The sequence below is a fragment of the Nomascus leucogenys genome, chromosome 10 (genome assembly GCF_006542625.1).
Source record: "Nomascus leucogenys isolate Asia chromosome 10, Asia_NLE_v1, whole genome shotgun sequence".
NCBI lineage: Eukaryota > Metazoa > Chordata > Mammalia > Primates > Hylobatidae > Nomascus > Nomascus leucogenys.
The window spans coordinates 70796163-70822436 of record NC_044390.1 but is presented as its reverse complement, the minus strand read 5'-3'; the positions used below and the strand labels follow the sequence as shown (position 1 = coordinate 70822436).

Genomic DNA, 26274 nt, shown 5'->3' with positions numbered 1-26274 from the left:
CTTGAATGGGCATTTTCACCGATAACTTGTAAAACTCTGTTTCAACATTCAAAATGGAAGTCTGGTTACCTCTTAAACTATTCTTTAAACTGTTGGTTTAGAGGTGCCAGGTTTAGCAAATAAAAATATTGAATGACTCGTTAAATTTCAATTTTAGGTGAAAAATGAATAATTGTAGTATAAGTTTATCCCATGCCATATTTGGGACTTACTTGTGCTTAAAGATTGTTTGTTACTTACTTCAAAATTAAATTTAACCAGAACTTCTGTATTTTACCTGGAAGTCATATGTTGGTTCCTCCAAGCTTTGGAATGAAGTAGAAGTTGCAATAACTACTCACATTCTGCTTAAATATTCCCTTTTGGGGGTAGGAGATTTTGCTCATCACTAGGCCAGACAGGAAATAATCTTTCTTTCTCAAGCATTTTTTTTTTTTTTTTAAGTAATGAAAACCAAGGTTAAATAACTCACCAATGGATGACATTTCCCGGTTTGTTCTAAGCATGAAGTTATTGGTTCACAGTCAATCCCATTTCCTCGAAATCCTTTCTTGCACTCACACTCATTCTATAATTTTAAGAACAGAGTCAAGGGGATTATTGAAAGCAAGTACCTTCCATGTCTTGCCCTCACACAGCACTGAGAAACATACTATGGAAACTGAAGCTGTTTGGCTGTCCCAGAGAACAGCGTTAATGTCTGTTGCTTGATACACTTCAGATTCTAGAGTTATTAGTCTCCATATTCTATATTTTCCAATATGATAGTTTCTTGGTACTCTCTTCCTGAATTTATTTATACATTTATTTACTCTTTTTGAGATGGAGTCTTGCTCTGTCACCCAGGCTGGAGTGCAGTGGCATGATCTTGGCTCACTGCAACTTCTGCCTCCTGGGTTCAAGCGATTCTCCTGCCTCAGCCTCCTGAGTAGCTGGGATTACAGGCACCCGCCACCATGCCTGGCTAATTTTTGTATTTTTAGTACAGACGGGGTTTCACCATGTTGGTCAGGCTGGTCTCGAACTCCTGACCTCGTGATATGCCCGCCTCGGCCTCCCAAAGTGCTGGGATTATAGGCGTGAGCCACCATGCCCAGCCTCTTCCTGAGTTCTTTACTCCAGAGGGTCCTATGGAGATAGTCTCAGAGAGAACTTGGGCCCTAAAAAGCATCACATTGAATGGCCCTTCTACCTAATAAGAAAGGTTAAGCAAGCTGTGGGGTATCCACTTGGTGGAGATGCACGCATGAGGCCATTGCTAGCCTGTAAGGCACTTTGTTCAATTTAGAAACATTTGGCTCCAGCACGGTTTGTCTTTTTAAAGCAGCGTTCCTGGTAATTAAGGTTTGTGCCTATTTGGAAAGTCTAAAAGTTTCCAAGCCAACTAATCCCAGCTGAGGGCAATCCTAGACATGAGGAAAGTCTCGATCCTCCCCTGGCCTGATTGCTGTAATTGTGCACAAGGGCTGATGGGAGCGGCAGGAAACGAGGATGGATGTGGACACACTCAATCTGAGTCAATGAAAGAGAATGAATCCTGGGTTTTTGATCCATTCTGTTTCTTATAGAACACCACAAAGAGACCCCCCTCTTTTCCCATCTTCCCATCAGGATGTTTTTCAGGTTTGTTTGCAGAAAGGAGGACAGAGCAGAGAGGAGACAGATACTGTAATAGGTTGAACTGTGTCCGCTTATTCCCAGATTCACTTGTTGAAGTCCTGACCTCCAGTACCTCCGAATGCAACCTTATTTGGAAATAGGGTTGTTATGATACAATTAAGATGAGGTCATACTGGAGTAGGGTGGGCCCTGAATCCAGTAAGACAAGTATCCTTTTATTAATAAAAAGGGGGCTTTGGGAGGCTGAAGCGAACAGATCAGACATTGAGACCATCCCGCCAATGTAGAGAAACCCCGTCTCTACTAAAAATACAAAAATTAGCTGGGTGTGGTGGCACACACCTGTGGTCCCAGCTACTTGGGAGGCTGAGGCAGGAGAATCACTTGAACCCGGGAGGCGGAGGTTGTAGTGGGCCGAGATGGCACCACTGCACTCCAGCCTGGCAACAGAGCGAGACTGTCTCCAAAAAAAAAAAAAAAAAAAAAAGTGGGGGTGAATTTGGAGACAGATACACCCACAGGGAGAACAGCATCTGAACACGAAGGCAGAGATCAGGGTGATGTGTTCACAAGCCAAGCAACACCAAGGATTTTCAGCAAAGCACCCGAAATTAGGAGAGAGTCATGGAAAAGCTTCTCCTTCACAGCTCTCAGACGGAACCAACCCTGATGACACCTTGATCTCAGACCTCCAGCCTCTACAACTGTGAAACAACACATTTTTGTTGTTCTATGCCACCCAGTTTGTGGCACTTTGTATGGCAGCCCCAGAAAGCTAATACAGACACCAAGGCATTTTTTTCCTTTTCTCAAGTGCAATCTGCCAACTCAAGTGCGTCAAAAATGAATGCAATCATTTACTGAATGCTTGGCAAGACATAAGACTGCAGTGAGCTTTTTCATAATTAAGACTCCTGGAGCCACATTTTAAAGCTAATTTTCTCCAGACCCATGGGCAGGCTCTGCTGTCAGAGAAATCAGAAAGATAAATAGGAAAGCAGCCCTCACATGCTGTGGAACAACCAGACCATGGGACTTACCCTAGGTGGCTTTTACAACATTTATCACTTTAGCGTTATACATAGGTTTGTCTGTCGCCTCGCACAAGATCGCATTTCTTCAAGTCTGCCTGAGGGCCCTGGCCACGGTAATCTCTTCTATCTTCACCACTGAGCTTAGTGGCTGAGTGGGTGTAGGCACTTGAGAAGTGCTGGATGAATGAGCAAATGAATAGATATGGGAACATCTGTTTTATTTTGTCTGGCCAGCATCTGTTCTCTCACTTTCTGGAAACTACACGCCATTTGGCTCTGGGGACACCATCACTTCCCCTCTCCTAGTCCACATGATAAAATGTGGCTGATTCCTCCACCCCAGGGTGGGGTGCAGGGCCCTTGGCCTGTGCTTATCACTGCATCTTCCACCCTGGGCCTCCCCTGGCCTGATTTCTGTAATTGTGCGCAAGGGCTGATGGGAGTTGTAGGAAACGAGGATGGGTGTGGATGCACTCAATCTGAGTCAATGAAAGAATGAATCCTGGGTTTTTGGAGGAAGTTACCAGAAAACGTACTCCATTCTGCTTAACTAAGTGTTGCGATGGTATAAATTGGAAGTGGCTGGAGGTCATCCCTCACCCCAGGAACCTGGGAAGAAACTGAGCCAAGAAACAGACCCTTTATGCTGCCTTCTGAGCCCTGAATCATGTACCGGCAGCTAGATCCGTATATGGACTTTAGAGTCACGTGGGCCAAAACATTCCCTTTTCGTTTTAAACCAGTTTTTTTTCTTAAGAATTGAAGTAAATATATGTATGAGAAAATGTATCATTTTAACCATTTAAAAATGTATAGTTAAAGTGGCATTAAATACATTCACATTCGTGTACAACCATCATCACCATCCTTCTCCAAACTTGTTTTCATCTTCCCAGACTGAAACTCCAGACCCGTTACACAATAACTCCTCGTTCCTCTCCCCACTCTAGCTCCCGGCAGCCACCATTCTCCTTTCTGTCTCTATGAACCTGACTACTCTAGGAACCTCAGAGCAGTGGAATCACACAGTATTTGTCCTTCTGTCTCTGGCTTATTTCACTTAGCAACACATCTTCAAGGTTCACCCATGTTGCAGCATGTGTCAGCATTTTCTTCCTTTTTAAGGCTGATTGCTATTCCATTGTATACATATACCACGTTTTGATTATCCATTAATCTGCCAATGGCCATTGGGTTGTGTTCATCTTTTGACTACTATGAATAATGCTGCTATGAATACGGGTGCTTAAATATCTGCTTGAGTCCCACTTTTGATTCTTTTGGGTGTATACCCAGAAGTGGAACTGCTGGAGCACATGGTTATTCCATTTTTAATTTTTTGGGGGAATTGCTGTGCTGTTTTCCATAGCAGCTGTACCATTTTACATTTCCACAAGTAATTGAGTTTTCTGCTATAACTGACAGATTTCTCCCCGACACAGATTTTCTATCCCTGTCCCATTGCCAACTGTCACTCCCTGAGAAGCACCTCCTGTGGTCTATTGAAATAGTTTACCACAGCTGTAAATAGACATAAGTCAACGTTGAGGCTTTGCCTGGGTGTGGTGTGCTTCTATCTCCCACCAGTTTTCAAGAGTGGGAGGTGGGCTAGGGTGAGATTATGCCATGCTGTTAGCTAAGCAGTTCCACTTGTTAACGCTTGCTCCTTAATCATGTTGACTCCCCCCCCTTTTTTTTTTGATACAGAGTTTTGCTCTTGTTGCCCAGGCTGGAGTGCAATGGCACAATCTCGGTTCACCACAACCTCCACCTCCCAGGTTCAAGCGATTCTCCTGCCTCAGCCTCCCGAGTAGCTGGGATTACAGGCATGCACCACAACGCCCGACTAATTTTTAGTAGACACGGGGTTTCTCCATGTTGGTCAGGCTGGTCTCGAACTCCCGATCTCAGGTGATCCTCCTGCCTTGGCCTCCCAAAGTGCTGGGATTACAGGTGTAAGCCACAGTGCCTGGCCCATGTTGACCACCTTTTAACCCCCTGTGGGGGTCTCTTTGGAAGGAGTTCTGTACAGATCACTAACTTTGGTAGTTATGAGCTCCCAGAGGAGCTCCAACACTTCTGACTGTCTCTGCATAAGTGTCCAGCCCTGCACTGGCCCACAGGACCTATGTTCCGTCACTCATTCCTAGCAGAATGGAGAAGTGAGTGCGAATGATGCCTAAAGCCACACAGGGAGGCCCTAAAAACTTCCTGGATATTTTTAAATAGGGCAGATCGGCCGGGTATGGTGGCTTACGCCTGTAATCCCAGCACTTTGGGAGGCCGAGGCAGGTGGATCACCTGAGATCAGGAGTTTGAGACCAGCCTGACCAACATGGAGAAACCCTGTCTCTACTAAAAATACAAAAGCAAAATTAGCTGGGCATGGTGGCGGGTGCCTGTAGTCCCAGCTACTTGGGAGGCTGAGGCAGGAGAATGGCGTGAACCCGGGAGGCAGAGCTTGCAGTGAGCCGAGATCGCTCCACTGCACTCCAGCCTGGGCAACAGAGCAAGACTCCATCTCAAAAAAAAAAAAAAAAAAAAAAAAACATAGGGCAGATCTCCATTTGTCTGGATAAATTCCTCCATGAAGGAAAAGGAAGGTAGGAGGTGGGCTTTAATATCTCATCAAGTTCCACTCAAGCTCTGGGTTTCTCTGATTATTAACTTGTGCACAGAAATGAGAGGTCTGAGAACCAAAAGGCTCGGGGTCAAGTGGGAGATATCATGGTGAGCAAGGTTAGGCTTTCCTCAAACAGAGCCCTCATCATGGGAAGAAATACATTTCTCAAAGAGCAGAAAATAATTTGCAGGTCTTTAAAAAAGTTCAGCCTAAAACATAAAAGTGAGAAATTGTATCAAGATTCAAAAGATAAGGGGGTTGATTTCAAATCCCGGTTCCCATCTTCCATGTGTTCTGACCTCCTTAGCCTTGTATTATAAACACACCTGTTGGTCCTACCTATGGAAAGAGGTGGAAGCAGGTGGGGATGGATGGGGGAAGGGAGACTTATCAGTCGCCTCTTTTTCCATTGCCACAATCCTAGTGTAGCCCCTCCCCTGGAGCTGATTAATTTTTAAGCAGCAGCCTTCTCTTCCTTGTCCTCCATTAAATGACAGTGAGTGAAAGTGATCAATACGCTGCAGAGCTATAGAAATATAAGGTTGGTCCAGAGTGGTGACTAAGAGGGCAGCCCTGGAGTCAGACTGGGTGCAAATCTTGCACTGTTATTTATTTTCTATGTGATTTATGCAAATAGCTTCTCATTGCCTCAATTTCCTTTTCTATAAGATGGGATAATAATACATCATAGGTTTGTTGTGGCAATGAACCCATGTTCACCGCCACGAATGATTGAAAAAAGCTGCAGTAAGTTCTAGCCAAAGTACTTCTGTGTCCTGAGGGGAAAGAAAAGTCACTGCTGGATTCCTGCTTTCTCTTTGCTCCCATGACATCCAACCTACCTGCCCGGGACCCACGTACAAACAGGTTGCGTTGTCGTGGCAGCCGCCTGCACTGGGCAGCAGGCAGTTGTTGATCTCCAAGCAGTCTCTCCCATTCCCCGTCCAGCCCTGCTGACACACGCAGGTGTGGGTGCCCATGCCAGTTTTGATGCATTCTGCCTGCAGGAGGAAAAGAAAAAGCAAAGCCTCTGAATCCTCAGTCCAGCCACATGATTCTGAAAGTAAGAATTTCCAGACATATGTTCCAGAAACACATATTTGCATTGAGTGAGGTGGAAATGCTTAATTTACATTGAGATTCATGAAAAGATTAGGTCATTTAAAGAACAAAATTGCTTGGAACTGGCCAGCTCATGGCCACTGACATCACTGCATTAGTTAGTAAGCCAGGGATTGTTTATATTGTTTTGCAGGTGTAAACCATCATCTTGAGGAAAGTATTGTTATTATCTCTATTTTACAGCTAAGGAAACAAGTGTTGCCCAAGGTCATGCAGCTATAAAAAGGCATGAACTCAGGCCTGTATAATGTGGGAACCCAAACTCCACTATACCAGCTCCTGGGCCTCTCAGGAGGAGCCTCGCCAGGAGGCTGGAGGACAGAATGAGAAGGAGAGAGGGATACAAGATACGGTGCTGAGCTGAGGCTGTGGGGGATGGGGTTGGGATGGGGCTCATTCAAAGGGAATCAAAGGAATCTGTAGGCTGGGGTCAGGTGGTTTCATCTAGATTTTATCCTCAGAGCCAGAGGAAATTACTGAAGGGGCTTAAACCTGGGAAAAACATGATCTGATTCACTTCAAGCCACTCTGGCTGTGAGTGGATAATGCACTGTGGGTAGATAAGAGGAAGCAAAGAAACCAGTTACTAAACCACAGGTAAGGAATGAAGGTGATTAGGGTCAGGTGGCAATAAGTGAAGGGAATTAGTGAAAGCAATGGTAGGTTCTGGTTACACCCCTACCAACAACAGAACTTAGTCACTTGACTCCCCCAGATCCCAGTTTCCTTATCAGTAAAATGATCACTTGAGCCCAGGAGTTCAAGGCTGCAGTGAGCTATGATTGCACCATTGTGCTCCAGCCTGGGTAACAGAGTGAGACCCTGTCTCAAAATAAAGTAAAAATTCAAGGTTTAAACACAAATGCTTCATGCATATGAAAAGTGATCAGACACTGACCTGTGGAATGTCTTTCCTCAGGATTTCCTAAAAAACCCAAACAACCAACTGAAGAAAGCCAACGAGAAACCAGGCAGGGCTGGGCATGGTGGCTGACGCCTATAATCCCAGCACTTTGAGAGGCTGAGGCGGGCGGATCACGATGTCAGGAGTTTGAGACCAGCCTGACCAACATGGTGAAACCCCGTCTCTACTAAAAATACAAAAATTAGCCAGGGGTAGTGGCATGTGCCTGTAATCCCAGCTATTCAGGGGGCTGAGGCAGGAGAATCACTTGAACCCGGGAGGCGGAGGTTGCAGTGAGCCAAGATTGTGCCACTGCACTCCAGCCTGGGTGACAGAGTGGGACTCCGTCTCAAAAAATAAACCAGGCAGGGTGGAAATGAAGACCAGTACTCACATTGCGGCTACAGCCTCCTGGAGTTAGTCCTGTGCAAGGGTCCATCTCAGAACATACAGTTCCGTCTCCTTCATATCCTGCTTTGCAAATACAACTGCAAAGGAGAGTGTGCAAAATCAGCCCCAGAATAAGCACCAACGACCCAGAAGAGAGCCAGCCAGCTAGAGATGAGCCAGTTCCTGGCCAAATGGCTCCATCGTTTGCTCCTGTGGAGGAAGCCAGAGCTAAAATGTGGTCGGGGTACTTCTGGGGTCTACAATCAGATACACCTGGGTGGAAATGAAGCCCGCCCAATTCTTAGCAGTTGTGTGACACTGCACGAGTCCCTTAACAACTGAGAGATCTTATTCATGAGGAAAATGGGCCTAATACCTCCCACACAAGGCTGAAGGTTAAATGAGCGAATGCACACCTAGCGTTTAGCAGAGCACTTGCAGATCATAAATCTCAACACCTGACAGTGTCTCTGCTTTTATTTTACCAGAACCTGCCTTTTTATAACTATTCCTGCTCAATACTAGTTATTACCTCTGGTTCAGCAAAGAAGAGCTCTACTCTGTCTTCTATGCAACAGCTCTTACAATATTTGAAAATGACAATCAGGTGAGACTTATCCTCTCCCCTTCTCTGGCCCCTCAGAGGTTTTTTCCCCCAACACTGTATTTTCAAGTACCTCTTCTGTGAGCTGACTTGGTTTCTTGACCCATTACCTTTCCCAGATGCTCCTCTCAAAAGTTCCGTGATGATACTTTACTATTAAAGTGGCCCATTCATTCATCTGTTCAACCAATATTTGTTGAGTGCCCTATGATAGATGCTGGGGACATTGTACCCCCAGGTCCTACTGCAAATTCAGTCATACGTGCCTTACAAAAATAAAATATATGTTTCATGTATCAAGTTTACTAGAGGAACAAAATACATTATCTAGTGTCCAAATGAAGAAATAGGTTGATCTGTTCCAATAATGTTTGATTTACCTAAGGCAGTATAGTTCATACAGACCCATGCCGACAGTCCTCTGTGGATGATTTCAAAGGTTTCAGGGTAATTTTGATTATATGTGGTTTTGCCTTATGCACTGATATAGATCCTAACTCCTTAGGAAAAGGCATTTCTATTGTACAACTGTGGAAAAGAGACAGTCTCTTGTCTCATATAGCCTATAGTCTAGTGGGAGAGGCAGACCAAAACAAATAACTACGTAAATAAAAATTAAGAAAAGCAGTGCAAGAAGAGGACCAAAAATTCCAGACATCCTCTGCATTTCCCAGGATATTTTAGGTAGTTACTGCCTTGGAGCTAGGTATTTCCAGAGAGGTAAATTTCCTCTGGCATTTTCCCCCTCAAACCCACTGTGGAATGCTAGACAATATTAAGGAAACAAATGGCAACCTATTGATTAAAGACCCAATTTCCTGCAAGATGCCTTTAACAGGGGAGCAATTATTAACAGTCTTAAAAAGTAAAGGTGTCTTCAAAGGTTGGAAAGTTGGTGGACAAATCTTTATTTCGTTCACATATGTGGTGATAATAATTATTGTTTCCATGATGGAACATCTTTGATGTGCTAGCCCTGGTGCTAGGTGATTTTGCATTCAGTTCTGCTAATCTCCACAACTGCCCTGCTTAGTAGTTATCATCATCCTCACTGTTCTGTTGAGGAAAGTGAGGTTCAGAGAGGTTAAGTAACTTGCCCACAGTCACACAGCTGGTAAGTTTCAAAGAAGGGAGTGCTGCAATTGAAACCCAGTTCAGACCGAGGTTCTTTTCACAAATGCCACACTGTCAGCTGGAGATGACAGGCCTCAGTTCAGAGTTCAGATATAGGTTGGCTCTGTCTACAGGTAACACAGTGACTCAGTGTCATTAAGGGCCATCCCCTCACAGACCTACCTGGCGGTCCCATTGCTGTATTCACAGGTGGCGTGGATGTGACAGAACTGCACGTAGGGCCCACAGGCTGAGGTCTGCTTATCACAGAGTCTCCCGGCAGAGCCGTCTCTGCATGTGCCGGTGAGGCAGGCCCCGTCGCTGTCTATCCTGTTATCGCATGTTCCGTGAACGCACAGGCATTCTGAAAGAGGAGGAGGAGGGACATCCGTCCAGGCCTTGGGGACAAGTCCAGCACTGAGGCAGAGCACCCTGGAGGACAGGGAACACCTCCTCTCACCCCCCACTCACTCTTGTCAAAGCGGAGTCGGGGCTGAGCTGGGGGAAGACTCAGGCTATTTCTTGGAGTCTCAAGTGTTCTCAGAGTGACTGGGACAGCCCTGGAGAGCTTGCTTGTCCCACCCAGGAGGGGAAGAACTTGGTCTCAGAACTCCTTTAAGGCTGAGCATGGTGGCTCATGCCTGTAATCCCAGCACACCGGGAGGCTGATGTGGGAGGATTGCTTGAGCCCAGGAGTTTGAGACCAGCCTGGGCAACATGGCGAAACCCTGTCTCTACAAAAAACACAAAAATTAGCCAGGCATGATGGTGTGTGCTTGTGGTCCCAGTTACTGGAGAGGCTGAGAGGTGGGAAGATCACTTGAGCCCGGGAGGTTGAAGCTGTAGTGAGCTATGACTGCACCTCTGTACTCCAGCCTGGTCAACAGAGTGAGACGCTGTCTCAAAAACAAAACAAAAAAAAAAGAAAGAAAAAAGAACTCCTTTTTATCTATATAATGTGTGGGATGTGGGGAAGAGGATGTGACGTTTTGAAAGAGGCCAAGGAACTCCATTTTCAACTACTTCCTGGTTGGAGAGTTTAGCCTGGAAATTTCTCACCTTTCATGAAGATATTCTGGAATAAACAGAATTGATCTCCCATGCTGGCAGTGCTCCTGATGAGTAGCTAATGTGTTTGTTTTTCACTCTATCACAGCAAACCAATGATAACCAATAGGCAATATTTGGGCACTGACTTCATTCAAGGCACTGTGTCAGCCTTCCACATGCACCATCTCATTAATAGTCACCAGGCCCAGAAGGTAGGTACTTTTATAACCCCCATTTTTCAGATGAGGAAGCTGAGGCCCAGAGAGAGGAAGCAAGTTGCCCAACTTGCTGCTGAATTCCCAGGCAGAAACTTAAACCAGGATTCAAAGTCCATTTCTGTTCGTGACTGTGTAAACACCATAGATCATTCTATGAACTGGCATTTCTGTATCACTGTTACCATTTTAAACCTTCGCTGCTGAATTTTCTTTCAATTGTAGGTATTTAAAAATTGTAACACAGGCCGCCTCATCAGACTCAGGTTCTTATGCAGGTGAAAGTGGAAAGAAGGACATGGAGATTTTCAAAGGCACCTGGCAAGGATTGGGGGGGCTTGGAAAATGATCAGAAATAAAGGAATCTGGAGTTTCGCCCCAGAAGGGACCCATGGGAGAGGAATTTGTGTGGGTGCTTGGAGCCATCATCCAGGAAAGAGAACACCACAAGTGAGCGGGGCTGGAAAACCACAGCCAGACTTAAAGCAAAAAAGAATTGTTATACAATTTTAGGGAAGTCAGCATTTAATTTGCAAGGAACGAGACCCCTGTATGAGACTGTGCACAGCCGTAGCCCTGGAATGAGAGGTGTGACAGCTGGAAGCCCACCACCCCATCCCAGCCTTGGTGTCCTGCCCGGCTGGCCTCAGACAAATGCCAACATTGTCAGGCCTTGGGATAAACCCAGATTTTTTTCTTCCTCTAATATGGAAATCTAATTTGGCAAAAAGAATATTGGAAATGGTTCAGCAGCCTCAACCCTGATGTGCTCTGATTTCCTATCCATCCTGAGACTTATTTGTGAAGATCAAATAAGGTAGGAGAGCGGAAGGGTTGTGTGTTTCATAGGAAATGTGTGGAGTTAGTAGCGACAGTAAGAGGAGCGGCTTTGCTTATTGATGACTTGCTCAGTGTCAGCTCTGTGCCAAAAGCCCGAAATTATGGTCTAATTTAATCCTGTCAGCAACCTATAATGTAGGTACCACTGTTATCTTCATTTTATAGGTGAAGAAATAGCCATTTTCTGAGATCAGACGGTTGGTAGGCTGGAGTGTGGGGACTTCAGGTTGGTCTGACTCCACAACGAGCTGTTAGCTTAGAAATATATGTCAAAAATATACATATGTTTATTGAAATATACACGGGATGTCATTTTAAAGAACAGAATGCATTTTCTGAGGTTGCATAACTTCATTTTTTTCAATGCCTATTGTGGTGGAACTTTCTACATGTTCTACAAGCTTCTTGATATTTATGTCACTGTACTTAGACTAACAGCAACAACAATAGATAAAAATAGTGAGATAATAATATTTGTGGCACATGTTTTGTACTAGGCATGGTTTTAAGGCAAGCGGTTTCTATTTATAAATTGTACTAACTTTAAAAGACACTTGCTATTTTCATCATCCCCATTTTACAGATGAAGAAACTGAGGCCTAGAGAAGTATAGTAACTTGCCCAAGGCCACAGGCCTTGCAAATAAAGGAGCTGATGGAAGAGGTCTGCCTGAAAGGTAGGGAGTGAATCTGATCCTTTTTTTTTTTGAGACGGAATCTCACTGTCACCCAGGCTGGAGTGCAGTGGCTCAATCTCGGCTCACTGCAACATCTGCCTCCTGAGTTCAACCACTCTCCTGCCTCAGCCTCCAGAGTAGCTGGGATTACAGGCACCTGCCACCACACCCTGCTAATTTTTGTAATTTTAGTAGAGATGGGGTTTTGCTATGTTGGTCAGGCTGTTCTCAAACTCTTGACCTCAAGTGATCCACCCACCTCAGCCTCCCAAAGTGCTGGGATTACAGGTGTGAGCCACTGTGTCTGGCCTGAATCTGTTTCTTGATATAGAACCCACTATCACTTCAAGAATGTGGAGAAACCTTTGGAGAGTGGTCTTCAAAGTGTGCTTCCCAGACCAGCAGTGTTAATGCCCCCTGGGAACTTGTTAGAAATGCAAATTCTGAAGACCCACTGGGGCCTACTGAATCAGAAACTCTGCAGGTGGGGCTCAGGCATCAGCCCTCTGACAACACGCTCCAGTTTGAGAACCAAAGCTTAATGAATGCTCTGTGATGATGGCGTAACCCAAGCAAAGGGGTCCTGAGACACCAGCCCTGCACCAGTACCCTGCTGCAGTGCGAGAGGGAACCTTGCTTAGGAGTGGAAGGAAGCTCTGGAAGCACCACTTACTTTTGTTACACCGAGGTCCGTATTTATTGGGATCAGAGCAGAACTGACACTGGGAGCCTTGGAAGCCCTCCTCGCAAATGCACGTCCCGCTGCCGCCAAGGCTATCTGCACACTGGGAGCAAAGGCAGGGCCCGTGGGCCATTAGCACACATAGTTCTCAGGTGTTTTCATTTCATGGCCTGACTTCTTTGAATTCAGATTAAATCCCACTTAACATGACCCTCTGGGACTCCTCGTGGAAAGTGGAGTCACGTGATATCAGGGAGGCTGCTAAAGCAGTGCCGAGCTTGGGAATCCCGAGCCAGGATTTAGAACTTTAAGGAAAATCACTCAAGGGGGCATCACATTGCTGAATCGGGAACCTTTCAATACTGCTTAAGGGATAAGTGATAAGACAGGGGCCTCCAGAATGGTGACTAGCCTATCTTTACAGTCTCACCTGCTCAGCTCTGTGACTCCAAACTGCAGTGTTTCCTCTCTTCAGTGGTAAACGTATTTGCCTCCCACCTCTCTAGCCCTGGCAAGGTCATATGTGTGCTGATTGACATCAGCGTTGGGTGTGGGCCCTTTCTAACCCCTGGCCGCAGTCATTAGTACTGGCCTCTCCCTATTCTCCTCGTCCGCATGGTATCCCCACTCATGGCTGTACTTTCCCCTTGAAAAAGCCATGTTTTAGAGGCGGGTTTATTAAATGCACAGATCTATAATTTCCCTGTATGAACCACAGCTACTTTTGCCTCCAAGCTAGATGAGTTAAGTTTCGGCTGTTGCATTTCACTAGGTTTTGCTCATAGGTTCAAAAAAGCAATCAGGAGGCGGAGCTATTTTTTAACTATCATAAAATCTTAGTTCTGGAAGGAGTCTTGAAGATCAATGCAGGTCAACCCTGATATCTCCCACAGGAGGAACGTGAGGCCCAGAGATCCTTGTTGAGTTACCCAAGGTCCTGCCGCCCGCAATAGAGAAGCAGAGACTAGAGGCAACATTACCGGAATCTCTCTCTCCCATCCCCCATCCCAGACCCAGATTCCTTCTACTGCAGACACCTGCTGTTCTTTTAGTAAGGGGTCATTTCTTTTGCTTCCTGGGAAGAGTAGCTGGCATTGTATCATATTTTGGTTTAGAAGTTTTAAAAATTATTGTTCGATTTGACTTATGGAAGGCCAGTCTTCAGTATTCACCTGTCCATTTCCCGAGCATGGATTTGAGAAGCCTCCTGGACACTGGTTGCAGTCGGGTCCATAGAAGCCTTTGCAGCACTTTGGAATCTGAAAAACAAAATGCGTGTTACCCTTTGAAACCCCAAGCAGAGCACCAGTTCCTCAAAGGGGATGCATTTTAATTTCCATTATTATACTAAGCCACATTCGCCTCTCCTTATGAGGTTGCCCTTTTCTTTGGCAGTTGATGGCATGGCTAGTGCTCAGTCATCTGGTCACCACAACTCTACTGAGCCCCTCCCCTGGGTGCTGGACTGGCTCTAACACTGTGCGAATGGACAGAGGGAGGCTCATGCTTGTGGCGCCAATGTTCTAAGTTGGGGAAGAGTCGATGTATGAATTTTAAAAATATAAAACAAGATCATTTCAGAGAACAGTGAGTACTGGGAAAACAGTATTATCATCCAGTGGTGGCAGGTAGGGCCAGAAGTCAGGTGGGTGCTAGGGAAGCCACTGTAGATTGGTGGTGACAGGGCTGGTTAATGGAGACACTGAAGATGAGTTAGCCTCAGGGAAATCTGGAAGAGCATTCGGAGGGAGGGAATGGCAAGTGTGCATGCTCTGAGGTAGGAATGGGGGTGAGAGGCAGGTCAGAACCACAGGCAGAGGGTGGGCCATGTGGGGAAGTGTCAAGAGTGTGATCTGTGTTAAGAGGGTAGGGAACCATGGGAGGCTGTGATGCAGGGAAGGGGAGAGTTTGGCCACCATATGAAGAATCTACCTTTGATTCCTCTGCAGGAAGACAACACCAAGCATGGGCCATCTGTGACCACATGGATCCTAGGACCCAAGAGCATAGCCCTGGAGCTGCCCAGCCCTACTGGCCTAGACTGGGCCTTGGCCACGCACTCCTCACCTTCACAGTGGCATTGCAGTACCGGGCACATCCACTCTTCAGGCTCCCAAACCTGCCACTGTAGACACATCTGTGTGTGAAGAGTGCCTGGAGAAAGCCAAGGAGGGAAAGCATGTCAGTCAGCATGTTTAGGTCCTCCAGGCACTGCACACCCTCTGCAGACACTTGCTATTGTACTTCCATTTCACCACTGATGTCAGGAGAGAGTGCTGGACCACACCAACAGACCTGGGACTACATCAGAGCTTGGACACTCTTTTTTAGGTCTGTTCCCTTGTTGGTGGAATACAGGCCAGAGTTTGCATCATCCATGGCCCACAGGTCTTTATTTCCTCTTCCATGCCACAGCAGATGTCTCTAAGCAGAAAATATTTTCTGTTCATTCTGGATGTGGTCTAGTCTCCCCTTCCGATCTACAGCCATCCCTAAGATCTCCTACAGAGACATTTTGGAGCCCCCAAAGGGTCTATCTACACTTCATTGAAAGGTTTGCCAAACAAAATGGTGATAGTCTGAGTTTTTCTCTTAGGAGTGGGGCAGATTTATATGCATTCTTCCATTCTCTAACCAACGATGCCCACTCATAATTATCTAGAACTGATGTTTACTGAGAACCTTTTATGGGCCAGATGCATTGTACAGATGAGTTCATCTTCAATTCTATATTCTATAGAATCTTCAATTCTATGTGGATGTTTTTCATGCCATTTTTTATAGATAAGGAAACTGAGGCCCAGACAGGTTAAATCATTTTTTCCCAGAAACACTGATAGTAAGCATAAGGTCTGGAGAATGGGTCTTATCACGTACAGACTTTAGGATCACAGTCATGTAGCCTCTATGGACCTCAGCTGCCTAATTTATAAAATATCAAGAAAATATTGATGAGACAATAATGCTGATTTCAAGTTTTGTCATAAGAACTTTGTCTCTGGTTCAAATTTTGTTTTAGATAATTGTTGATGTCAAGCTTACCCCTTCATCTTAGGCTCTTGCTCAAGAAGAGAGCAATGAGACTTTCCTAGACTATAAAATCCTAATATATTAGCTATATGAAGGAATTCTGAGGTCACTGAGGAAGGAGCACTACAGTCCTTTTGTCGGGGAATCTCAGGATAATTGACCAGGTGTAGGGTCACAGGATTCCCAGGATGGGTAATTTGAGGGCTTCTTTTGGCTCCTACCCATGTGTCTAATTTTCCTTTCTTTTCCCTGGGCTGAGACAATCATAGAATGGTGATTAAACATGCAGAACAAATCATGGTTCTGCCACATCAGCTGTGTGACCTTGTACAAGGTAGTTTATGTTTCCTTGCCTTAGTGCCCCATCATACATTGGTTATGGTGATAACATACCCACCTCATGGGGCTGCTGCATAAAGCATTTAGAACAATGTCTGGCACACAGCAATCACTGTGACACCATCCAACACAATTTCCTCTTCTCCTCCCTCTCACATTCCCTGGTTGACAGCATCCTGAAGGACTCACAGGTAATGGCTTCATTAAGCAAAATAAATATCTGAACACCTGCACCTATTTAATTTTAATGGTTTGCTTTACTAAATACTTCACAATAGAATCATATTTAAGAGCTCATAACCTTCCCTAGTGATCTATTCTAGTGTTTAATGCCACTTCTGGTTGGTAAGTTCTTTCTTATGATAAATTTATAGGCAAAAATTTCTATCATAATTTTGCCTTACAACACTTTGCTTTTTACCACCAATAGAGTGCTTGGCATATGAATGATAGATCGTTGCACAACTGTCTGTTTTCCTTTTTAGATGGCGCTTCTCAGATAAAAGCAAAATAAAATGATTTCTTATTCATCCTCATGCCTCTGGAACCAAGCACTATGTCTGACATATGATCAATCCTCAATAAATGTGCACAGAATTAAATTAAACTTGGAAGCTTTTGATAATCCTAGTATTATTTTCTTGTTATTTCTTGTATGTCTCTGCAGAAGAGTGCTTGGGAAGAACAAATATTAGGACTTGTTTATAGATGGTTCTGCACACTATGCCAGTACCACTCAAAAGTGGACATCTATAATATTATAGTCCCAGAAGGGAAAAAGTAGACCGGAACTGAGTGCCTTCTTGATTTAGATATTGTGCTTGGGTTTTTATCTATGTGAGTCTTTTTGTTATTGTCATTTACAGATGACGAAAGAGTAAAAAGGTTAAATGACTTCTCTAGGGTCAATGAACAAGGATTCAAACACAGGTCTGTGGGATTGCTTTCTACTATCCCCCATATAGTAGGCTAAGAGCCCATCTTACATTACCCCAGTTGCAATTAATATCTTCTAAAGAAGGAAGGTAGATAGGTTGAGAAGCCACACCACTGGGGCTGCTTGGGTGATCTGTGCTTCCATGAAGCTGTCACACTCACTGTGGGCTCCGAGTTAGCAGGACATCTGCTCCAGTACACCAGAGAACAGCTCACACAAGTGCCCTGGAGGGGGAGACAGGAGGTCAGTGCAGGTGTCCCTATGAGAGGGAGCAGTGGCGATGGTCCTGTGGCTGGTTTCATGCTTCCCTCCCTGAGAAGGAAACCCCACTGACCCATGATCCTGGCCTCTCTACCCACACCCTCCCCACACCGACTCGACTGTGGGGAGGAGTGAAGTCAGCTCTGGGGGTGGGGGCTGGTGGGAGGGGTTTAGGAGAGAAAACTGAGCCTGCTCAGAGCAGCCCCCTTTTTTACTTCTTTCAGAGCCATCCTGTCCATGGGCTCCCAGCTTCTGATCAATTCTCTGCATGCAGGGAGGCACCTGCCCCTGAGGGGGACATTGCAGTTATTCACCTGTGCTAGGGATGAAGTATTAGCTTTGGTTACAGACTTAAGGCCATGTCCTCCAATTAGCTTAGCAGCAATATAGCCGAACACTGAATCTCTGCCTTTCAGTCTCCTGGATTCTCCTCTACTGGTTCAGGGTGATGCAATTGGGATTGTGCCTCCCATTTCTCCAGATCCTCTCTGACCTTCTCCATCTGGCTCTGTGCCCCAGAAGGTAGACCGTGAAGGATGTTCTGAAGCTCCCTTGCCAGCTTCTGATTGGTGTTGGCCAATGTCCAGTCACTAGCAGGATTTTGGTGGGTAGGAGGACAACAAGGTCAAGGATTTCATCCCCGCTCCCTCTCTGCTTTGGTACCATCCCTACAGCTCCTGATGGAAGTCACCTCTTCCACGCTTCCTGCTCTCACTGGGTTCAGGTAACTCTATGTCCTGTCCCTGGGCTCTTTGGTCCCTAGGGAAGCAGTGGTTTCCTGCTTCTCCTTCAAAGCTCCAGCAAAACTTATTTGTTTCCTTAGCCCTGTCCACACCTCTGCAGTAGCTCCTTCATCAGAATCTCTTTGTTTGGATCATCTCAGATGGATTCTGTTTCTTGCAGGGACCATAACTAGTACAGAGTGTTGTTATTAAACCTCTAAAATCCAAACATACATGGCCAAAGGCAGCTATGGATTCAGCCTGGTAAACACTGAGACTTCCAGAGGGTACCAGCTGCTTCTACTCTTTGCTAGTCTTAAATACTTTCCAGAGAATGCATTTGGACTTTTGATGAATCCACACAAAAACCATTCTAAACCATGTAGAGCAAATAGATTCGACTTTAAACCTAGAGAAAATAGTAAAGGAAGAGTTCATTCTAAGGCAGCTATTAGGAAGTTCTTTTCCTTATGTAACCAAAATTCTTTGGGTTGTAGCTCAAACCCACACCTTGATTCTGTTCTTTAGGGAGATGGAGAATAAGCTTTTGAATAATCTGAAATCGAACAGGTGATGAACCTGCCCAGTCCTTGTTTCCAAAGAATGAACCAAACATAAATCACTGCTGAGGACTGGCTAGGAAAGTGACCATGTTTCTGCTTCTCTTAAAAAGGGGTTCTCAGCATGGAATCAAATTCTCCAGATGGCATCTGACTGGCACAGAGGATCAGCTCTGTCCTCTATGGCCTAAATCATATCAGAGTCATTACATCAATTAAAATATCTAGAATTAAAAGAATCAGCCACAATCCTGTGCCAGGTGCTTGGCCAGCTATTTCCAGCCTTCATAACAAGAAGAGGAATCAGTAAAACAAAACAATAAATAAATAAAATGAGACCATTTTTCCTTGTTTAATGCTCATGTTCCAAGGATATTGTGAGAGCAATCACTAATGTATTATTGAAGTGTCCTGAAAAGAAAGACCCAGACCTATTATTGTTAAAACTTGGGGTTATGTTTTCCATGGGAACTGAAATAGTGCATGTACAGCAGTATTGGAATTTCAGGTGCTTTGATTAAAACTGGCTGAGCCGGCTGGGTGCAGTGGCTCACGTCTATAATCCCAGCACTTTGGGAGGCTGAGGCAGGCGGATCACGAGGTCAGGAGATCGAGACCATCCTGGCGAACACAGTGAAACCCCGTCTCTACTAAATATACAAAAAAATTAGCCAGGCATGATGGCGGGCACCTGTAGTCCCAGCTACTTGGGGGGCTGAGGCAGGAGAATGGCGTGAACCCGGGAGGCAGAGCTTGCAGTGAGCAGAGATCCCACGACTGCACTCCAGCCTGGGCGACAGAGCGAGACTGTGTCTCAAACAAAACAAAACAAAACAAAACAAAACAAAACAAAAAAACAAAAACAAAAAAACTGGCTGAGCCGAAAAGTTGCTATGGAATTAGGAAAGGCTAGAGGGTACAGAAGCTCATAGGGAAACAGAAAGTTTGGTTTTTTGAAAAGTACTGCAGAAAGATGGTTGATTGGCTAGGCCAGAGCAGCTACCTGAGAAGAAATTCTATTTTAAGTCCCTCTTAGAGTAAAGCTGTGAGCCTGAAGTAAGGTGGTCCCAGATGACAGGGACAGGGGAAGGAAGAGGCAGGAGACTGATCCTAAATCCCAGGGGTTGGGTTGGAAAACCCTGATCGGATCCCGGAGCTCTGGTATAGTGGGTAAATAATCTCTCTCCAAAAATGTGTGTCCCCTGGAACCTCAGAATGTGATCTTGTTGGGAAATAAGGTCTTTGCAGATGTAATTAGTTAAGCTAACATGAGGTCCTGCTGAATTAGGGTGGGCCCTAAATATAATGATTGATGTCCTTATAAAAAGAGGAGAGGTGGGTGGGACACAGTGGCTCAGGCCTGTAATCCCAGCACTTTGGGAGGCCGAGGTGAGAGGATCGCTCAAGCCCAGGAGTTTGAGACCAGCTTGGGCAAGATGGTGAAACCCCATCTCTACAATAAAAAAGAAGAAAAAAAATTAGCCAGGTGTGGTGGTGTGCACCTGTCATTTCCCGACTGGGCAACACAGTGAGACCCCTGCAGCTACAAGCCACGGAATGCCAAGAATTGTTGGGAGCCCCCAGAATCCAGAAGGAGGCAAGGAAAGAAAGATTCTTCCCTAGAGCCTTCAGAGGGAGCAAGGCTCTGCTATCTTGATTTCAGACTTCTGGCCTCCAGAATTGCGAGAGAATAAATTACTGTTGTTGCAAGCCTCCCAGTTTGTGGTAATTCATCATGGCAGCTCTGAGGAGCCAGTACTCCTGGGCAGCATCTATCATTGTGGAAATTCCCCAAGGAACTGTGGTTCACAGTTTATGAGGTGGGACTTCAGACCCACCTGCATCTTCATGAAGGCGGAAGCCCTTTGGGGACAAGGTTCTGGAAGTCAAACTTTCTTTGACACCTGTCTCAGAATTGTGAGGAGTGGGATGCTGTCTGCTCTGAGGGGCTGTTTGGGGCCTTTACTTATTTTCCTAGTTTTCTTACCAGTTTCATCTCTCTCTTTGTTTCATCACATCGATGGGGCAGAATCGGGACAATGGAGGGAGGAATGAGAACTCCTGTCAGTGTGTAAATTCGGCCATTTTTGGCAGTGATCTCAATTTCTTCCATTGCCACATCATTTGCCAGAATCTGTCCCTGGAAAGAAAAAACGACATCTCCAATTCTGTACTGCAGGACTGCCAGTGATCCTCAGGCAGACTGAATGGTGGCAACTTTGCTAAAAAGTCCTCAACATCACTTAACTTTTCATTGGAGGGTAGGTTGCTATTATAAGGGTTTGGCTGACAGGGAAAGATTGAATCTGTTCAGTGAATTCTTGACTAACACCAGACAAGGATGCCTTTGTAGAAATGGTTCTTGCAGGTGCAGGGCTAAGTACGAATTATAATTATTCAAGCTCTGCAATATACTTGCTGTGAGACCTTGGGCAAATTCTTTGACCTCTCTGTGGTGAAATAGGGATCCATTCATTTGAATACACTTATTTACCTCACTTATGCTCTGCCTTTGGATCTGGGTATACATCTGTGAACAAATAGATGAGTTCTTGCTTATGTGTTAGTGGAGGGAGCAGAAAATGAACCAGTTAGCAAAGATTTCTGATCTCCACTTTCCTCATAAACCTGCCACCCACCCCCTGCAGTATTAATGACAGCTTCATTCTTCTGGTTGCTCAAGTCAAACTCCATGAGTTATCCCGGCTTCCTCTGTCTTCACCCCCATCCAACCCATCAGCAAATTCTGCTTTATCTACTTTCAGAATATTAGGTTGGTGCAAAAATAATCACAGTTTTTGCAATTTTTTAAAAATTGCAAGACTGCAATTATTTTTGCACCAACTAGATACATTCAAAATTCAACCACTCCTCACCATGTCCCTGCTACCACCCTGGTCTGAGTTACCATCAGTATTCTCCAGATTATTGCAATCAAATCTCCTCACCAGCCTCTCAAAATGTATGCCTGATCATGTCATTCCTCCGTTCAAAATCCTCCAACTGCTTCTCCTCTCATTCCAAGTAAGACCTGCATCCTTACCCTGACTTCTTAGGCCATGCGTGACCTGATCCCCACTCTCCTCCTCTCTCTCTTGCCCAGCCTCCTTTCCTACTCTTCTCCCTTTTGCTCCCTCTGCTCTAGCCCCACTGGCCTTGCTGTTCCTCACACAGCCCAGCATACTCCTTTCTGCTCTGCGCTTTTCACCCTTGCTGTTCCCTCTGGAATGTCCCCTGGATATTCACACTGCTTGTTCCCCTATTTCCTTCAGGTTTTGTTCAGATGTTTCTTCCCCATGAGGGCTTCTTGAGTATTTATCTAAGATGTTGGCTCCATCCCCACCTTCTGTCCCCCTTCCTTGCTTTGCTGTTTTTCTCCTTAGCACTTGCTGCTGTCTAATAGATGATATATTTTATGCACTCAACTTATTTTCTATCCCCTATTTACTAGAATGAAATTTCCATACAACCAGGGACTTTTGTCTGTTTGTTCACTGGTCTGTCTTCAGGACCTAGAACAGTGCCTGATGCACAGTAGGAACTCAATAGATATTTGTTGAAAGAATGAGATAATCATCACCATCAACAGTGATTCTAAATCAACCCCGTGCTGCTGGATGTTTGTTCATATTGCAACCCCAGGGAGTTAGATGAATAACGCAGCCTTCTTTGGAGTTCTAAAAATAAATTGTGTTCCCCTGACCTCAGGGTCTTTGCACATGCTCTCTCTTTTTTTTTGTCTGGAACTCTTTTCTACTGATCCTTGTCCAATTTCACTTTATTCATAGCATGGCCATCACCTCCTCACTGAAGACCTCCTGGCCTGAAGACGCTCTCAGACTCCTCCTGTTCTGTGCTCTCACAGCCCCCTGAATTTCCTCTTGGGCGCATTCATAACCATTGTAATTAAATAACTCATTGCCTAGTGAGTTATTTAAAGTCTGCCTTCCCTGCTGGGCTAGAAGTCTATCTTTTTCACTCCTTTATTCTCAGCATCTAGTGCAGACTCTCACACGTGTAGTTGCTCAGCACATATTTGCTGAGAGAAGTGAACAAATGAATGAAATAATCATAAAGATTTTAAGCCCATGAGTTAGCATAGAGGCAGGATAACCTGATGAATAATCATTATCAGAGCAAAGATGTGTTCAAGTGATGCTGGCAGTGGTTGAGTTTTCACTTACGTTGTCGGTGGTGTTGAACTGTATGAGCTGGTTGGCCATGCTCCTGATGTGAGGGGTGGAGATGAGAGTGGCCACTTCAAGCTGCAATAAGAAGAGAACAAAAGGCAGAGATGTTTGGGGCCACACACAGGGCCCTGAGTTCTTAAAGTCCTCACTAGAAAAAATAGGCTTCAAAGTGAAATAAGTAAAGGGAGTTTTGATCTCAAGAGTTTTTGTGGCTTTCAAGATCGCTCTGATAATGGACTCATTGTTCATGGCTAAGGGTTTGTTCAGAGCTACAGGTAAAGGACATTTTCTAACATCAGAATATTGGAATTCAAGACTAAGTTAGCTATCTTGGAAGCAGAGAGAAAGTAGCAGCAGGAAAAGTGGGGCCAACCTGGGTAAATGGGACAATGTGGTATCTGACGAGTTCCAGAAGCTTCCGAGATCCCTGCAAAGGAACCAAATACTTCTTTAGTCAAAGAAGAAAATGCAACACTTCCACTCTTGTGGAATCCTCTTCAAATGACGTTAGACAATCAAGAAAAATGACCCGTAATCTATTGGGAAATCCAGGGTGAGAGAAACCCCACCTCCAAATAGCTAATATTCACCAAATTCCCACTCTGTGGAAGAGGCTGTTTTGAAAGCATAATATGCACGTCTCATTTAATCCTCCCAATAGCCGTGTGAGGTGGGGACTCCTATTGACCCATTTTATGTGTAGTAATACTGAGATTCAAAGACATGTCCAAGGTCACAAAGCTAACTCAGGATATGAGCCTAAGAATCAGCCCAGGCTCTCAGTAACTCTGCTCCATCACTTCTCAGAATGTCTAAGGCTATATTCGGGATTTTCTAAGACAGCCTTGATTTATGATTCTGTTCCATTTGCTCCATAAATAAATGTCTGTTTGTCAGACCACATACAGGTACTTTAGGGTTATAGAGTCATAGGGATAGCGATCACCTTTTCCTTCCATGAGAAGTTCGTCCCTCTCCTTCAAAGCCCTTTCCAAGGTTTCTCAAGCTTCATAAAACTGAAGCAGCAGTGGAGAAAACAGGGTCCTAGCCCCACAAAGGAGACTGTAGACAGGATGAGCAGCCCCTATAGGGTGCCCTGGAGGGAGGCTGCAGAGTTGAGGAACATAGGGACCATGCTCTTTGTGAGAAGAAGGCAGCGGCCACAGAGGTCTGCTGTGGTTTATCTGCAATCCCCCAGCTAAGTCAGAGATGGGTGTTACAAGCTTCACAGCCCTCAAGTTCTGCTATTTAAGTAGCACAGCCACAGTCACTCTGGCTTGGAAAAGTGAAGGATCACAAATCAAGATCCTAATAACTGCCAAGAGGTTTAATGTTCTAAGAACAGGTTGCAACAGGGTGAAGTCCCAGGCTGAAAGAAAGCCCTGCTGAACCTGAGTTTCCTCACCCAGCCTCCTCTCTGCATTCGACCTTGGTCACTGTGCCAAGGGAGTTACCTGTTAGTAGCAGGACCACCTATCCTGCTGTCTGGTACAACCCTGGTCTATGCCTATTGTCCTGGCAGCTCCATTCACTTTCAGAAGTGACCTGGCATGGATGATGTTATGTGGCCACCATATCTATTAGCCAATAGCATTATGTGCAGGGCAGGGTTATCAATAAGAATGTTGAAATTGACCACCAGTTAGCCAGCCCTGGAAGTGATGCTTTCTGCAGCCCTGGTTCTGTTACTATGTGACCTTGAGCAAGTCACCCAGCCTTTACATCTCAACCTGCATCTTCAACTTATGTCTCAGTTACTGCATGGTATTCAGAAATGGAGACTTACAGGCAGAAGCAATGTTATTACATGCTCTGATGCTCAGTGGTAGAAGGAGTGAGACAAAGTGGGGACTGTTGGGAAACATCCCCCAAACTTGACTGCATCCACCAAACTGGACTGCAAACTCCTGGAAGGCAGGGGCTGGGTCTGTCTGGCTTGCTAACCACCCATCACCATGTCCCCAGCCAGTGCAGTGTGGGGCTTACAGAAGTTTTCCATAAACATTTGTGCCAGTAAATTAAGGGCGTGGGTAGGGGTCCTGGAAGGAGCACTGAGCTGCCCTCAGGAACATGAATCTAGTCTTGGTTCTGCTTGTGCGTAACCTTCTGCAAGTCACTTAACCCCTGAGTCTGTTTCGCCTGCAAAATAAGGGGACTGGTATGGATTCCTTCCAGTCCTCTGATGCTTCTATAGGAAAGCATTTAGCAATGAGATAATCCACTTTCAAAGCCTCAGGAATTAATTGCTGAATCCTTTTGACAAGAAACAGAAGAATGAGAGGGACAAAGGAATTGATCCGCATCACTCCCGTTACTGTGTGTGCCTGTGTCTTATCTGGCTGAGATCTATTGGAGCCATTGCCCAGTTCGAATTCATTCCAGTGTGGCTCAAACTGACAGGATATGTTTCCAGGTGCTGTTGTTGAAGAGCCTTTTGGTGCAATACATTCTTTTATGAGGGCACTCACTTCCTCCCTGCTGTTTTAGGTAAAATCAAAACCAAACAAAACCAAACTCAAGTTCTTTGGTGAACTTGAGGCAGAAAGAAATAACTTGACTTTGAACTCTATAAATTGACGTCCCTTTCCCCACTTTACTTGCAGGGTGTCTGTGAATTGGCAAGGGCAGGTGTCTTGCTCTCTTTGCTTTTATTTCTGTCTGGTTCAGTGATGAAACCATAAACTGGGGCTTGTAATCAGAAGCTGTGGTCTCTGCAGGGATGGGAGGGTTTCCAGACTGAAATTTTGCCTCAGAGAGAAGTAGAAAGATACACTGGGACGAAAACATGACATTCCAAAGTCAGCATTAGAAGCCCTTCTTCTAAAGAGGACTGTTTATTTTCCATTTCATTGGCATAGCCGATGGGGAATTTCCTGCACTCTTCCCTGAAGATAAAGCTGTTAAGATGGATGGAAACAGAAGGAGCTTTGTATAGGTTGAGAAAAATTAACCTCTCTGTACCTGAGAAAGAAGCAGAAATGATTGTACTTCTCACCTAGAAATTGAAATGGAAAAGCAGTTTATTTTTTTTTATTTTTTTTTATTTTTATTATACTTTAGAGTTTTAGGGTACATGTGCACAATGTGCAGGTTTGTTACATATGTATCCATGTGCCATGTTGATTTCCTGCACCCATAAATGACGAGTTAATGGAAAAGCAGTTTTTAACTCAGAACAAAGAGACCTGAAGTTTCATAATCTTTGCAGGCAGAAAGATACGCCTTGGAGAGAAACAAGATTGAGAGCCAGGAGCAGTGGCATGCATTAGCCATTTTTGTGGTGTAAGTATTCTTACCAAAGGCTTATTTCAAGCTATAAATGTCGTCTCATTGAACAGAGCTCAGAAGAGATGTACACAATC

The 26274-nt window shown here is 45.0% G+C and overlaps 1 protein-coding gene across 1 annotated transcript in view; it reads right to left on the bottom strand.

Moving 5' to 3' along the window:
- Nucleotides 1-26274, bottom strand: part of STAB2 (stabilin 2) — a 187983-nt gene that overhangs the window by 80998 nt on the left and 80711 nt on the right. Inside the window, exons 16-26 of the mRNA XM_030821934.1 lie at nucleotides 23286-23339; nucleotides 22907-22987; nucleotides 20710-20862; nucleotides 17341-17403; nucleotides 14941-15027; nucleotides 14046-14132; nucleotides 12865-12976; nucleotides 9594-9774; nucleotides 7698-7791; nucleotides 6120-6278; nucleotides 473-568 (exon numbers count right to left, since the gene is read on the bottom strand). Coding sequence (XP_030677794.1) covers nucleotides 473-568; nucleotides 6120-6278; nucleotides 7698-7791; nucleotides 9594-9774; nucleotides 12865-12976; nucleotides 14046-14132; nucleotides 14941-15027; nucleotides 17341-17403; nucleotides 20710-20862; nucleotides 22907-22987; nucleotides 23286-23339 — 1167 coding nt within the window. The remainder of the gene's footprint in view (nucleotides 1-472; nucleotides 569-6119; nucleotides 6279-7697; nucleotides 7792-9593; nucleotides 9775-12864; nucleotides 12977-14045; nucleotides 14133-14940; nucleotides 15028-17340; nucleotides 17404-20709; nucleotides 20863-22906; nucleotides 22988-23285; nucleotides 23340-26274) is intronic.